Below are 16270 nucleotides of genomic sequence, written 5' to 3'. Positions count from 1 at the left end.
TTCTTCCTACTTGTTATAAAACGTTGAATCATCATCTGGTCACCATAAATTTTGATTTAGCTCTGAAGCTATCTAAATAATAACAATGTTTCTTCTTACTGGAAGCGACATTAACGTTTTGGAGAGGCAAACTGGTCAACAATTAATTATAAGAAGAGTTTGAGTGTTGTGATGCCAATAAATATAGCAATTGTTTTTATTATTATTTTCAATAAGCCAGTTTTCAATGAAATGCAGACAACATGTAAAATGTTTAATAATTGTTTTGATTTCTTTGAAGAGACACTTTTTGCAACGCAACCAAAACCAAATTCCTTGGTTGAATGATGACAATTTAACATATTTTGCCAGGGATATGAATAATCTTGGGCTTAATTTCACATTCCCACCGTTCTATTCTCTTTTTCCAGTGCGGTCGCAGAAGCGCAGTTAGAGCATGCAAATGCTCCCATCTTCACTAATGGTTAATTGTGTACCCCGGGTGCAGAAAACACCAAACCAGTGCCCGTCACTCCTATTTTCCACGAGTGGAGCAACCAGGTCAAATTTAGTTGACACGATGATGATTTGCATGTAACAGAAAATAAATCCCGCCCACAGATAGGAATGAACCTGCGACTGTGCCTTGATGTTTTTGTTATTTATCTTATGACGAACAGACATGGATTAAGTCCAAGTATTTAATCTGCTACAGGTTTCTTAACAGTATTAACGTGTAAAGCTGCTATCATACTTTAACAAGTCTGATAGTTTCATCGTGTGTCAATTTTTGAAAAACAAAACACAAACATTATATAAGTTTGAGAATGAAATGACCTTTCATAGGACAGTAACATTTGGACTGATTATCCCCCCGTGGAATTGCTTTGTACTTCACACCCTACTCAAGAACTGCTACCTCGGCAGAACGAGCCGTCGGCTGCAGCTTCGCTCTGCAGAGGGTTTGCACTGTAACACAAGAGTTTATTCTATCTGAAATTAATCCCCTGCCTCTCTCTGTCATTCTGCCTCACCCTCTTGAGTCAGGATGAGGTTTGTTTAAGGTATAGCTAAGAGCTGGGGCTGCTGAAATTCCTGGTTCATTTGGAGGATAGGATAAGAATCTACCTGTTGTGGCACAGCTCTGTTCGCTGCCTCAAATGATTCTCTACCTTCTCTACTCCTGAAGTTCAGTGTACAATTCAAGTTTAAGCAAAGTTCCCCATGGTCAGTATCTCAATATTTGATGGAAACATACTCCACATCTGGCTCCAGGTCAGATGTGGAGCCAGATGTAGATCCTGTGGTAAACTGCACTGTTTTATGTCTGAACCAGTCCAGTGTGAAATGACACGTATTTCAAACCATCTGCGGTTTAAAATATAGGTGGGAAGAGGTCCCTCCCTGATAGGTACAAATTAGTCCATGGTTAGAACAAAACCTAGATCAGACAAAACAACAACTTTAAGACACCCCTCAAGTGGATCCAAACTAATCTATGGTTAATGCAAAACATCCCCCAGGGGTTGGCTGCACTGTAACCAACAGGTAAAAGTACGACATGGTGAAGAGGTCGAATGACCAGCAGCCACACTTTCTGCAAAACATGAAAACTAAAGCATGCAGATTGATTTTTTTCTGTTTCACGCCGAATTCTTTCTAGTGCTGCACCTGGAGTTTTGCATGTACTCCTTCACCCTTTGAGTCCCCAAATGATCTTGCTCGTGTTTTTTTCTGTGCGTGTTCATTTGAATACTCAACAGTAACGTGAAACCAGATCACATTTATGTCAGCCTGTGCCATAGGCATGCTCGGAAAGCAGGGCAAGGCGCCCGCTCTTTGCCAGTGGCTATGATCGCTGGTGTATCTTGTGTCCCATTTCAGACAGGTAACCATTCAGTGTAAAGAAAGACTGATGAAGGGGAGGAAAAGAGCACTGGGAGCTGCCAGTGGCTGAACCTGGAGATCTTTGGGAACCTGTTGCAACAAGTTTTTCCTTTTGTATATCTTATGGCTGGACTAGCCTGGACGAGTGCCAGAAACACACACACACGCGCACAACCACACACACACACAGGATGATATTATGAGCTGCCAAAAACTGAAACCAACCCATCAACTATTTCCATACACATTTAGTCAGTCAATCTGATCAAAGTTGCTCAGTGTCAGGGCGAAGGCTTAGAGAGGAGCGCAGATCCGGAAGGAAAATGGACTCAGCAAAGACTACAGGTCTGCTAGAAAAAATCTGATGCAAAATAAAAACAGGAACACAGAGCAGCTGTTGAATTCACAAGTTAGGTGAGTTAATGTGACTTTTAAGGCGTATTTTCTTACTTTGCTGATACAGTACTGCATTGTTTTTAATGTAACTGCTGTGAGCAGCGAATGTCTTACACTGACGAACTTTAAATGGCAGGTTTGTGTCAACACAAATTCACGTATGTTTTTAACGCTTTGGTCTGTGCTGAACATTAGCAGCAATTCATGTCTCCTATTGACAACGTGAATAAAGCAATTATTTTTAGATAAATATTTGTGTGAAGGTGACGGAGAGGAAATGTGCTGATGCCTCCGCTGATTCTGACAGCTGCGTGATGACGCGTTCTCTCAGCACCTCTTTGCACTTTTGCAGATTTTACTGACGTCTTTCAAACCTAAGGATAAATGTTTTAAAAGTTTTATTTTAGCTGTTTCATTTCTGTTTCTGTTAGTCATCCAGTTTGTTCTGCTCTCTCCGATTTTCCTGTGATTCTTATTTTTATTTTTACATTCAACACAAAACACTGAATCTAAGCAGAATCAGTTCATTCACATTGCTCTTCCCCCCCCCATCAGATGATTCATTCACTTGCAGTTTGTAGATCTGGCTTTCTATGTGTAAGTATAAACAGTGAACATAATCTCTCTTGATCCAAACAAGAAGTAGACTTTAATCATTTAAGAAGACATAGATAAGAGAAGACAAGATAAAATGAAGCAGCTGTGTTGAGTGAGTACTGATTTATTTTAACTGGACATAAAAAGGTTTGGGCACAGATTTCAAACTGCAGAATAACACGGAGGTTCACATTTTTAGATAATAAAAGAATTTAAATCACGGGTTGAAATTACACCCGACTTTCAGCAGAGTCTGTAGAAAAGAAAGACCAATTTGGAATAATTTGGTGCAGTCTGGGATCTTGCTGCATTGGTCTCCCTGTGCATGTGTGAGTCTCTCTGGGTACTCTGGCTTCCTCCCACTGTCCAAAATCATGACTGCAAAGTTATTTGGTCTCTCTAAATGGTCCTTGCATATGATTGTGTGTGTGTGTGGGGGTGGGGGGATATACACATGGTTGTTTGTCCTTTGTTGTCTTGTGATAGACTGGCGATGATGTCCAGCCTGTTCCCTGTCTCTTGCCTATTGACCACTGGAGATGGACTGACACCCCAATATAGAGAATTGATGGATAGATTAATATCCATGCATTTAATTCTGTATTATAAAATTAAATGTTAAATAAGCCAAATAAATTAGTTAGGCTAGGTTGTTAGGGATTAGAACAGGGATGGGCAATCCTGGTCCTTGAGGGCCGGTGTCCTGCAACTCTTAGATGTCTCCCTGGTCCAGTGTTTCTCAATTCCGGTCCTCAGGCCCCCCTGCCCTGCATGTTTTAGGTGTTTCCCTTCTGCCACACACCTGGATTGAATCTTTGGGTGATTAACAGGCTTCTGCAGTACTTGGCGGCTGCAGAAGACGTCATGCAATCATTTGAATCAGCTGTTCTGGTATAGAGGCACATCTGAAACATGCAGAGCAGGGGGGCCTGAGGATTGGAATTGAGAAGCACTGCGCCTGGTCCAACACACTTGAATCCAACAGCTGAATCACCTCCTAAGTGCAGTCAAGTTCTCCAGAGTCCTGCTAATGACCTCATTATTTGACTCAGGTGTGTTGAAGTAGAGATACATCTAAAAGTTGCAGGAGACCGGCCCTTGAGGCCTGGAGTTGCCCACTCCTGGATTAGAACAAACTTAGAAAAGAAAAACTACTCTAGCAACTACTTTTTAGACTCCTATTCTTCCAACCAAGAAAAGAAATTAGATACTTATACTTATCTAGCAACCCTGAACAGAAGTATTTAGTTTATCAACATTATTAGATTCTTTCCTTTGGTTTGTTATTTTGTTCCTTTTAATTCTTGTAAAGTTCTTTGAATTGCCTCTGCTGCTGAAAATGTGCTATATAAATAAAATTACCTTTTACCTTTGGTGAAATCAATGTTCAGAAAATGTTACAGCAACAAATCAAATATCAATAACTGATAAGAATTGAACAGAAAGTTCTGGTTTTACATTTGCTGAATGTAGAAATGTTATCAATTGCACTGAAAAAACAATCTTGCCAAAAGGTTTCTTTATGTTGGACATAATTTGTTTTTCAGAAATGTAAAACATTAATGACTGAAATCCATCATCTTAGGAAACAACACAATAAGATCCAGTCTATAGAGGAGAAAGTCATCAACATCTGTCAGCTGGTTTAAAGTTGCTTTAAAATACGTTAACAGGTTAATAAGACTGTTGTCTACTTCGTGTTGTCAGACCAGTTCTAGTTCAGTGATTTCTTGATGCTACACAGCAGGTGTAAGAATCTAAAAATACGGCTTACTACTATTAATCCTTTTTAGAGACAGTTAGCAGTATTTGTCAATTTCAAGTTTGAACGAAACATCTGCACAATGAACAAACAGCAGGCTAAAACCCCATTATTGAAATTGCCCAAGAGCGTGATTATAACCGAATATTTCAAATCTACAAGCTCACCATTATCAAGTCCAGATGCTTCTGATTGTGAAGCTCACAGTTTCACTGCTGAAGACAATAATGTTATGGAAATAGTAGCAGAACATTTTAAGTTCCCTCTAGGAAGCACTGTAAACCTTTAACGAAGACACCTAGGATTAGAAAGTTAAGTTTACTGGATCTGTTAGGTTCACCAAAGTTTGACTTTGGTATTTGTGCTGCACAAGAAATATGATATCTCTGAACAGAGAAAAAGTTAATGTTCTCACTCACACTTGGCAGCAAAGACTTACTGAACAACTCGCCTGACAAGTAGCAGATTTATGTTAAAGTCCTGAAGAATTAGAACAAGCCACAAACTATTTAGTTCTCTATTAGAAAATGCTATCTCTTTATTTATTATTATTATTTTATTTCTGTGAGATGTGTGAGAGGACTGGCAGACCAGTAAGATTAGGTATTTCTTCACAGTTCAACTTTGATGGTATTTTTTGGATTATTGTCATGTTGCAGGTAAATTCTGCTTCTGTTAGCATCAATCAGACAAATGATTATAAAAATAAAAGAAGATGAGTAAATTTAAGTTTGAATAAAACATTACTGAGGAGGAGGTTATGTAAATCTTCTTTATATGTGATAAAATTGTGTTTTACAAGCTTAGAATAGCCATAGGCTACAGGAAAAAATAAATCTATCAGTGTTGATAGTTAACTGCATGCATGCATTTGCTTGTCTTGCTACTTTATCAAATTACATTCAGAGACCGTAACGTTTTCAATTTTAAATATTCCACAGCTTCTGGTAATGAAAAAGAAATGATACTGAAACACACTGCTCACGTCAAGAGTTGGTAAAAGTTATTCTGTGACAATAGATCACTGCTGCTCCTGACATGATGGATCCTCGGCGATGCTCCAGCATTCCTACCGGCTTAGTGCTGAGTTTGAAACACAGACAAATTAAATATTGCTTTCATTCATGATTAAAAGCGATCAGTTCGTTGTTTTTTGGAACATTAAATCTCATCACTAAAGCTTAAGTTCCCTGTCTGTATCTGAGAGCGTGCTGGCTCTGGTCGGTGGCAGCCTGTTCATCAAACAGATGAGAGGATTTGTTGCCACGGTGATGAAAGAGACAATTGCTCAACTTTCTCCTCGACACTTAAGCCTCCTTTGATTCAAGCAGAGGGAACTTTCATTTGCTACTTTCCTCTCCTTAAACACTCTGTGCACCTTGTCTGCCTCAGCACTCTGCAGCTTTACGTGACCTAACAGCCATCATGGTTTGCTGGCACTTTTAATGAGCTTGGTCCGGGGCGGGTTTGAGGTTACCTTTACTGGAAATGGGGCCCACGTGTCGCGCGCCTCTGTTGGGATCATTTTACACTTCTTCGCACTCCGGCGGATGAATCCCTGACACATGTACGATCACTGTGTGATGTATTATCTCTGAAAATGAGTGTAGCCACTTCTGAGGTCATGTTGACAGCAGGATTATGTCTGACAGGTTTAAAGCAGGGTAATGACTCAGGAGATACAATCTCAGAGGAACAGTGGACTCAGGTACCTTCTTAAAACACAGATCGCTTCCTGCTGAGTGCTTATTACACCATGGATGTTTAAGATCATAAAAACTCACAGATGTCTTCTTTTTTTCCTACTTAAATGTTTGTTGTTGTTTGTCTTTTTTGGCTGCAGTGGCCTTCAACGTTATGAAAGCCAATACTGATATGGCAGTAAAGTGAGTTGTGAGCCAGCAGGAAGACATGATAAATGGGCCAGGACTTGTTATATGAGATGCTCACTTTGGGTCCAACGTCAAATCCACTGCTGACCAAGAAAATAATAATAATAATAATAGAGATAAAAGCCTTGTGACATTTGTCAGAAAACATGTTGATGAGTCCCAAAACTTTTAGGGAAATATTCTGTAGATGGACGAGACAAAAGTTTAACTATTTGAAAGGAGCCTGACTTTGTTAATTCAGCATTTCAGAAAAAAGACATCATCCTCGGTGAAACATGATGGCGAAATAAAGGTCTGCCTCAGAATCTGGACAACTTCCTCTAATTGATTGAACCAAAATCTTTGATCTGAGCACAAGGTCAGTTTATAACCCTAAGCTCAAACAGACTTAACCAAGAAGGCGATCCAAAACTAACCAAGTTTATCTCTGAATAACTAAAAACAGCAAAACTAGCTCTTCATTGGCATAGTCCACAAATATGGACATATTTCAAATTGAAATGTTATGACATGATATTAAATGGGCAGTTCATGCTTGAAAACCATCCATACGGGTGAATTAAAGCAATTCTGCAACAACAACAACAACAACAGCAACAACAACAACAACAACAACAACACACACACACGAAACAATTCTGCAGAAAGACGGGGCCATAATCCTTACACAGCAAGGTAAAAGGGTCTTTGCTGGTTATACCTTTTTTGCAGAGAGCCAAGTTGGTTTGGATAACTTTTTTCTTTATTGCTGAACTTTAAAAAACAAGAAGAAAACTTGAATGGGGTAAATCCTTCTTCACAAGATTAAGTTTATTTAATTTACGGTAATCAGACAAATGAAAACATGAGGCAACAATTTGGCTTACCTTTGCATGCAAATCAAGCTGTTACTTTTGCCTTCTTTTGTCTCCACAGCAGGATGTCAAACTCCCCAAAGTTTTCCTTCCACAACAGCAGCAGGTATCAAGCCTTATCTCTTGAGGTCGGCCTGCACACCTGTGAACCCTGCAGGACAACCTGCCAGCAGATGGCGACCCGTCAGGTTTGTAGCTGCCATGTTTGTTTTTTTTAAATTAGGGTTTACTTTAAACACTCCCTGGGTCAAATTGACCCACAAACATTTTTGCTGTACCCTAGAAACGAACATAACAGGAGGGTTAAACACTCCCTGGGTCAAATTGACCCACGAACATTTTTGCTGTACCCTAGAAACGAACATAACAGGAGGGTTAAGAAAGAACATTTTTAGATGTATCAATCTGAGTAGTTATGAGTCACCTGCATTAGGCAGCTGTCAAAATGGTCTCAGTTTGGAAAACCAAAACAAAAAAAATAAAAAAATGAATGTAAGCCAAAAGCTGTTATTAACAATAGTGATGGGATTTTATGATTTATCTGACATGGCAAAACAACCAATATGGTAATCTATCTTGCCATGTAAAGAAATGTGCCCTTTGTATTATTGGGATAATTAAATTAGCTTTAAATAAATGTAATGTTTCTTGTAAATATTTTGTGGCTGTGAGATGGCTTTCTGCTGCACCCACTTGTACAAGTTCCCTTTGTTGTTGATCTGTAATAGCAAAGCTGAAACTTATCTTCTGGGGTTACCCACACATTTATTCGGTGGTATTTCTTAAAGTCGGCAATGTGGCTCAACATCCAGGGCGGCAAAACCTAGGCCTTTTAGGAAAACCCCCCAAAAAACTCATGTCTTTGTTGTATTTCAACAAGTTTTCTATTGACAATTGGGAAGATTTTGTCTGCCTTTGTTGTGAACAGTGTGAGAAAATATTGCTACTTCTGCACCTCTGGTAGCAGCTAATGATGCTGAGGTTGGAACCTGAGTCACGTCATTTGATTTGTCTAAGTATAAGGATAATTTCCTTGTTTTGGGGCTAATCTGGTTTCCATTTGATGATTCAAAAAGTACTTGAACTGGAAAAATCTGATCTGGATCAAACAGTTTGAGATGTACTAAGCTAGAATTTATCATAAATTTTGTTCCATTTCTGTTAATATATATATGTCTTTTTATATTCATTTTGACATATCTCCACCTATATCTAATCCTATATATCTTGGTCCACCAAGTTGAATGGGTGTGCAGATGGAGGGGCACACACAGGGCACCATTCATGTAAAAACACTGCCAACCCACATTTCAGCTCCTCCACCGTCTGTTATTTAATTCAGGTAGTGGTTAAAATATTCCCCTTGGAAACGGGACACTCCTTTGTGACGGCAATATCAGTTCTCACTGATTCCTCGTCCTCATGAATGACCTAATATGCCTTTGTGTGTCATGTAAACAGATATCGGTCCTGAAGCATGCTCTGCTTTATCATTCTTACAAAAATATTATACCAGAGTTATACATATATTTCCATTTGTATTAATATATATACTTTTGTCACTTTTTTTTCAACCTGATTCTTGAGAGGAATTGAAAAAGACACATAAAAAAACCTGGATGCACTGTGGTTATTAAAAGAGTGTTTGGAAAATTGGAGCTTTCAGTTTGAAAAACTTGCAAAGTTTCATCACAGAAAACTGATTTAGAGAGTCAGAGTTTTGAGTTTTACTGAAACGCAAACTTCAAAATCCAATTCTGCTGCCCTTGTTACTACTGTAACAACTGTAGAACCCTTATTAGAGAGCTTGAATTAACAAAATAACTACTGACTTTTTTTTAACAACCCTGACTAATTTATATGGGTTATATTTTGTTTAAAATCTTTGAATCTAGTCTTTGGTTGGACAATAGCATTTTGGGATGAGCTCTTTGTTGCTATGCTAGTTCTGCTATTTGGATTTTCATTGTCATGGTTTTGTTTAGTAACTTAATCTTTTGATGTTCTGGGAAAAGTCAGAGATAAATTGGAGCAGTACAGAAAATGAAGGTGCACTGAACTAGATCCAAAACCCAAGAAGCTCCGTCTTTTTATTTTGGATAAAATTGCCCTTAAATGATTATATGTTCATACATAACATCCTACAATCTGCATTTTGCACACAAAATCTGGGGCATAGCAACAGTTTTAATAGTAAGATCACATCACATTAATATTTGACATTGATTGAATATGCAGAAAACTCATGGAAAATATTGCACTCATGGAAGGTCAAGTTGTTTCTGAGTTTCAGCCTAGCTTGTCTTATCAGAAGTTTCCAAACCGAGATTGTACAGTTGTCAGTGTGGAGGTAATGATTCCTCGAAGGCAAACTGAAGGTTAGTATGTTCAGCCTGTTCTCTTTGATTTATGTGCATGTGGAGAAGAAAATTCCTGGATTTGTTTCAGGGAATTGTCAGGAGGTCTCTTGGAATTGCTGTTGCTATTTAGCTCATAAATAAAATAGAAAAAAAATCTCTGAAATCTGGGTGTAGACTGTTGCAAGTACATTATGTTCCTTCTATCTTCTTTGACACTGCAGATTAAAGAGGGCGAGGACATCTGCTTCCCCCAACAAGGGAGCGACCACTCCGGCCTGAGGACTTCCGCTCTGAGCAGGAGACACAGCGCTGACGGGACCATCAGCTCAGAACGCGCCCCGGCTGACCGCTTCCACCCGTACCGTCGACAGTTCAGCGACGGAGAGGTGGATGCTTCAGATTGCCTCCTTCAGAGCTCCTCTTCCCTCAGCAGCCTGCAGGAAGTGAACATTCTCGATACTGGTTCATGCAGCAGAGATGTACAAACAACCTGGGGCGAATACAGCGACAGCATTCAGGTTCCTAAATTTACCACACTGTCTGCTAGTTCAATGATCGATCTATCAAAAGCTTTTTACTATCAATAGGCTCATATTCTGCAGCACATATTAATGAACTTTAACAGGGGAAACATTTCTGTCAATTTTTTGTTACTCATGGTTCCCTCAAACGTTTTGCATATTTTCAGAATCTGTACCCAGAACTGCCGGCTGTACCAGTGGAACCTTACGGCTCTCTGTCTCAAAGTTATCCATCCTATGACTCGATGAGCTCCATGCAGCAGGTAGCGCGCTTTAAATGATCGCTTGACAAACAGCACATGATGCAGTGGTTCATCGTTTGTTGTGCGTGTGCTCCACAGGTTTCAGCTAAACTGTTTCCTAATGCCGATCAGCCACAAGGCACCAAATATCCCCTTCAGAGTCTCTCCATTCAGCCACATCAGGAGAGGTCAACAGAAGCCCTCTTCCCCAAACCCATTTACTCCTACAGGTAACACAGCATCACATCTCACTACTGGGTAATTTAGTTCTAAAGCACAGATGCATGTGGTTGGGCAGTATTAAATATAAATGCTGCGTTGTGTCAAATATAAGTGTAATTTGAAAACCTGTTTCCTTTTAATTGCTGCAGCATCTTGATTTTCATGGCTTTGAAGAACAGCAAAACAGGAAGTCTGCCGGTCAGTGAGATCTACAGCTTCATGACTGAACACTTCCCATATTTTAAGGTATTGGACACACTGAGCATTACATGCCCACTGCATTTCATTTCATAGTTTAAGGGAATATAAAGATCATACAATGTGAATGTGCAACATCTTTCAACATATGACTTTCACTAATGAAAATTTACCCTTCTGCTACTTCTGGAAGTAAGCAATTTGTTTATTTTATTTAAACGCATCTGCTATTGCTGTGAGCATGTTGTTACTCTTTGTGTTTTGGAAACGGCGACTCTGAGTTGAATAGAGTCATTTTAGCTAATTTGCCTCATAAGTGAACTGTCAAAGATTATTGACTTCACATTTCTTGAAAGGGATAGTTAGTTAAACAAAATTACTTTCAGATAATGCAGGGACCTTTATTTTAAAAAAATATATGGTAAACACCAAAGCAGGAACAAGCAGTGCAACCAAAGTACAGTATTTGATTGAGGAATCAACAAAGCCGCCACAAAACTTGGACTTCCGTTTGATTTTATTGCATAAACATGTAATAACTAAAATGCACAGAGACCTGATCCTATTTTTGACCAAAATGTTTGTTCACATCAGCTTAATGCTTTGCTTTTCAACAGAAAAGAAAGAAGAACATTTTATAGCAAGATTTCAAAGATGAGGTCAGATGCAAGAAGAAAAAGGTTACAGTAAAATTTGAAGCATTAGTAGAGAATCCATCCATCCGTTTGTCCTTCCCTAGATAATGGAGACTCGTTTTTATGTTGTACACAAAACCATGCCAAAACAAAAGGTTTGGCTAAACCCCAAAATAAATAATGGACGGAAAAGATGAGAATCTTAAAAATTAGAAGATTACTGATTTTCTTTCTCCTCAATTTTTTTAAAACTTCATGTAAGTGCAACAGCTCCTTGGATCAGTTAAACGGTTAAACATTACCTCAAAGAAGATGTTATTAATCATTTAATTGTTGGGTAATTGAATGTTTGCTCATCAACTTATAACACTAGGTGACTGTCTAAATAAATCCAAGTGGTACAAAACATTTGTGCGCAATTTGCCACAGAATTTATCTAATTCTGAAGGATTCTCTCAGGTTTGTCTGCTAAAGCTAATAACACATAAATGCCTGCCACAGGGTTTAATGTGAAGGAAGTAGCATACAGATGTGAGTGAATTTTAAAACTGCTTCCTGTTGCATTAATATTAAACACATTCGGCACCTGTGGGGTCAGAGCTCAGGTTGAACCCTGATTCTCAGATGAGTTGACACTCGGATCTGGAAAGAGCTCAAAAGTTTCCCACCATAAATATTAAAAAGGTGCCTTATACGCAATTACTGAGCCCATCGGCTATGATCTAGTGAAGCACACTGTTATCTATTTATTAAAATTTCTGCACTGATGGCTGATTTCCAAACAGGTGGCTAAAACCCGAGCTGCGGGGTCAGAAGGTTCAGGAGGATAAATAAAATGAAACTTCAGTGAAAAACCATGTTCACTGGATAAATTTTAAAGAAAAAAAAAACCTGCTTGATGTTGCCAAGTATGTTTCACTTACGTTCGGCTCAGTAGGCACTTGTTATGGCATGCAGATTCAAATCAAAGAGAAGAGCAGATGTGGGCAAAAATGAACCCTGCAGGGAGGAGATTGATGTCCCTGCATTAATTGGTGAATTGTTAATAGTAACTAAAAAGTATGCTTTTATCATTTTTCCGTAACAGTAAAAGTTAATTTACTTCAAATATAAATCCATATAATGAACACATTTTTTTCCCTTTTAAGATTATGCACTTTTAGCTACAATGTAGCAGCGAGGAAGCAGAAAGTGTGTCATCAGCCCCGAATCCAGGGAGATCAGCAGGATTCTCTTTTCTAATAATTTCACCGCAGCTAGAGAGAAACAGTACAAAAAGTTGGCACTAATCGTTAATGGTTCGCTTCAAATTCCAGGCCTCGGGTTCAAGATCATAAAGTGTAAGAATAATGATTTTCTAACACATTGCGTCTCTGTCTCTGCTCAGAACGCCCCTGACGGTTGGAAAAACTCAGTAAGACACAACCTTTCCCTGAACAAATGCTTTGAAAAGGTGGAGAACAAAAACGGCAACACTTCTCGTAAAGGCTGCCTTTGGGGTCTAAATCCAGCCAAGGTGGAGAAAATGCAGGAAGAGCTGCACAAATGGCGCCGCAAAGACCCCCAGACTATCCGCAGGAGCATGGCAAAGCCAGGTGAGGTAGAGAGACGGTAATGAAGACAACTGAGCTTATAGACGTGACCAGATCAAAGCGTTTTCATTTAAATTCATCATCTTTTAAAGTTGTCTTGTTCTATCCTCTTTTACAGAAGACTTTGACCGTCTGTTGGGAGAGAAGCCAGACAGACTAAGACCTTTTCCACCTTACCCAAGCACAAACACCACCATATTAAAAAGAGTGGCCCCTACGTACAGCCCCACCCCTTTACCTCTGAGCCCTACGCAGCCTCCACCGGCATGTCGACCCATTCCACAATCAGAGTACGCTCAGATTCAGCCCCACCAGCCCAGCTACCTTCCCCACACGACGCTCCAACCCAGCAGCTCATTTGCCCTGTATTCACCCTGCGGACAACAGCCTGCAGCCGGCATCCCGTCACCCTCTAGATGTCTGAACTCACCCATAGCTGGGAAAATGCCACCTGTTTACAGGGTTGGACTGCCGGGAGAGTACAATGTTGACCTGAGGGGAATGCATGAGTTACTTCAAGATGGAGACACCAGCTATGACATAGACACACTCAACCCCAGTCTGACGGACCTTCAGCTGCAAGGTAAGCACGTCGTATTACAGGATGCCAAGGTTTTCATGCCTGCAGAACTTTTTTTAGTCACAAACCACATACTTCAGCGTGGAAGAACACAATCTACAATAAGTTGATTGTAGATTGTACAAAGTACAAAGTACTTTGGTTCTACAAAGGATCCCACAGGGACATCTTTGCTGTGCAGAGATCGAATTGCTCAAACTCAAACAGATCGTACGAACAGCCAAGAACAGCTATTATTATTATGTCTTGCCACAAATTCTTAAATTTGGACTTTGACTAGGCCGTTCTAACCCATGGTTTGAATTAGATCATCCCATGCTAGTGCCAACTGTATATTTTAGGACTTTCTCCAACTGGAAGGTGAACATCCACCCCAGTTCAATGTCTTCTTCAACCTGTAACAAGTTTTCTCCCAGTTTTGCTCTGTATTTAGCTCCATCAGTCACCGATGTCTAGATTCAACCCACATGTCTGATTTTATTACTACTGCAGGAAACTTGTGGGAGGAGCTGAGGAAGGACAGCGTGGTGTCAGAGCCACATGGTCTGGCCACACACCTCTCCACCTCCTTTCCCCAGCAGGATCACCACCAACAGACCAGCTGCCTGCAGGCTTTCAGTCCCACGTTCGAGGGGAATGCTGGACCTCGCTGTAAAGCAGCATATGAGGACGAGGACGCAGACAGAAGCTGCTGGAATGGACTACATCCTGTCGGATATTCAGGACTGGAGAGTTTGGCTGGATATCTGACCTCCTGTACCACCTCCATTTCCCTGATATAAACTGCTCTCCACTTCCTCTGAGACTTTGCAAACTAATAAACATTTCTCCTTGCGTTCACTTTTTATGCTTATAAACTTAATCAGCTTTAAAACATTGTCAAACTGAGACATATCCGATGTATCGTTATTGAATGTGATTCATATATTTGTTTGCAGAGTTGTTTATTTATTTACTTTGAGCAAAATGTGTTTCAATTTTGATGTATCTTGTTTGTACTGTCACTTAAAGATTCAAAGAGTTTATTTTTGTTGTTATGATTTCACCTCTTTAGTTGGCATTTTCAGTTTTAAATGCAGGCAAGTCCGTAAATTATTCCCTTACATATATTAGTTTGATTATCAAAGTGAAAATTAAAAAATGTTATCAGTTCATAAATGAAAACATAAACATGTACTCTTCTCAACATGTTTTTTTAGCATTCACCATCCCATTTGATTAATCCTATGGAAGGTTTGATGTGCCTAAAATGTTAGATGTTGTTCAGTTTTCACAAAGCTTAGTTATAAAAAAACCATTTGCATTGATGTCTGATACTGGCATTCACTAAATGTATTCAGAATCAAGTACTCACACTCATATTTGATACTCAAAACCTAAGCCACTTTCCTCCATGGGCTGTGCTGCACTGCAACTCAAACGCTAAACCATACCTCATACCAGGTGGCCTTAGTACCATTATTTGTAGACCTTCCCAATAATATAAACAAATGGAAAAAAAAGCAGAATAAACAGAAGAAGGGAAAAGTTATATGATGGTGGGGTAAAGATGTCTGTTGTACACAGATATTTCAGGTAAACATAAAGGATACTAAAAAAGCAAGGGCGAAAATGCTTCTTTTTAAAGGAGTAATTTGATAAAGTATTTAAAGACTGAACAATCCACATGTCGGGCTCTATTTATGACTTGCTAAAACAGCCAGAGACACTGTAGGCTTATAAAGAAGATCCACCCTGTTCTAAGCAAAATAAATGGTTTTAAACATTATTAAATATTTAAACGTATGAATGTTTAATAATGTTTAGCACTCCTAAACTGCCGGTTTAGGAGTGCTTTTATTGAACACTTTTATAGAACAGTTCTTCCATGGCAAACTCATTCATCCATGCCCTTGTTAAGTTTGGTCTGTGCACCGCCATGTTGGAGCAGGAGCAGGAGAAGCCGAGCCCAACTCCTGACGAACAACCATGCACCAAAATCATCAGCGCCCTAAATGTTACTTTTAATATGATGCAGTCAAAACATCTCCAGGTAATTGTGAAACCCTGACTGGTCGGTTGGATCGCCCATGGAAACAGTGCAGTAACGCTGTTTCAACAGTAGATGGCAGCAACATCCCCACGTGGTTCTGCTGTTTTTGTTTCATACAACAAGGTACTTCTGTCAAACCTTTTAGTTTTCACTTAAATGTAAGTATTTAGATTTATTCAGAGAAAAACTACAACTAGTGAGAACTGTAGTGTGTAGATATGCTCATCTGAACTCATTAATTAAGGTCACTGTTCCTTTTACACTTTTGTGAAACTGTTATTGAAATGGAAATGTCACAACAACATACTATGAGTGTATCTAAATGTTGTATTTTTCTATTAATGTCCTGTTTTGAGATTATAAAATGTTATTTCAGTCATTCCTCAAGTCATGTCTTGAGATAAACGCATTTCAAGATTTTGTGAAAATCCCAGTTTTATTTCTTTGATAAAATTAGAGACAAAACTTTTACAATTTTCCATGTTGATTGAAAACATTTATCAGCATCAAAGTTAACACAG

The 16270-nt window shown here is 39.2% G+C and overlaps 1 protein-coding gene across 2 annotated transcripts; it reads left to right on the top strand.

Moving 5' to 3' along the window:
• Nucleotides 1–2113: 2113 nt before the first annotated feature.
• foxn1 (forkhead box N1) lies at nucleotides 2114–15024 on the top strand. 2 transcript variants are annotated; one of them, XM_032545874.1, is made up of 10 exons: nucleotides 2114–2280; nucleotides 4867–4876; nucleotides 7424–7555; nucleotides 9949–10245; nucleotides 10416–10511; nucleotides 10590–10720; nucleotides 10862–10958; nucleotides 12933–13140; nucleotides 13256–13720; nucleotides 14210–15024. In XM_032545874.1, the coding sequence occupies exons 1-10, from the start codon at nucleotides 2231–2233 to the stop codon at nucleotides 14497–14499; spliced, it is 1776 nt and encodes a 591-aa protein (XP_032401765.1). In that variant the 5' UTR covers nucleotides 2114–2230; the 3' UTR covers nucleotides 14500–15024. The 2 variants fall into 2 exon arrangements, with proteins under 2 accessions (XP_032401765.1, XP_032401766.1); XM_032545875.1 differs by lacking the exon at nucleotides 4867–4876 and having other exon boundaries at nucleotides 7429–7555.
• The last annotated feature ends 1246 nt before the right edge of the window (nucleotides 15025–16270 follow it).

The sequence above is a fragment of the Xiphophorus hellerii genome, chromosome 18, assembly GCF_003331165.1.
Source record: "Xiphophorus hellerii strain 12219 chromosome 18, Xiphophorus_hellerii-4.1, whole genome shotgun sequence".
Lineage (NCBI taxonomy): Eukaryota > Metazoa > Chordata > Actinopteri > Cyprinodontiformes > Poeciliidae > Xiphophorus > Xiphophorus hellerii.
Note: the sequence above shows the minus strand (reverse complement) of the source record. Positions and strands in the feature narration are given on the sequence as shown.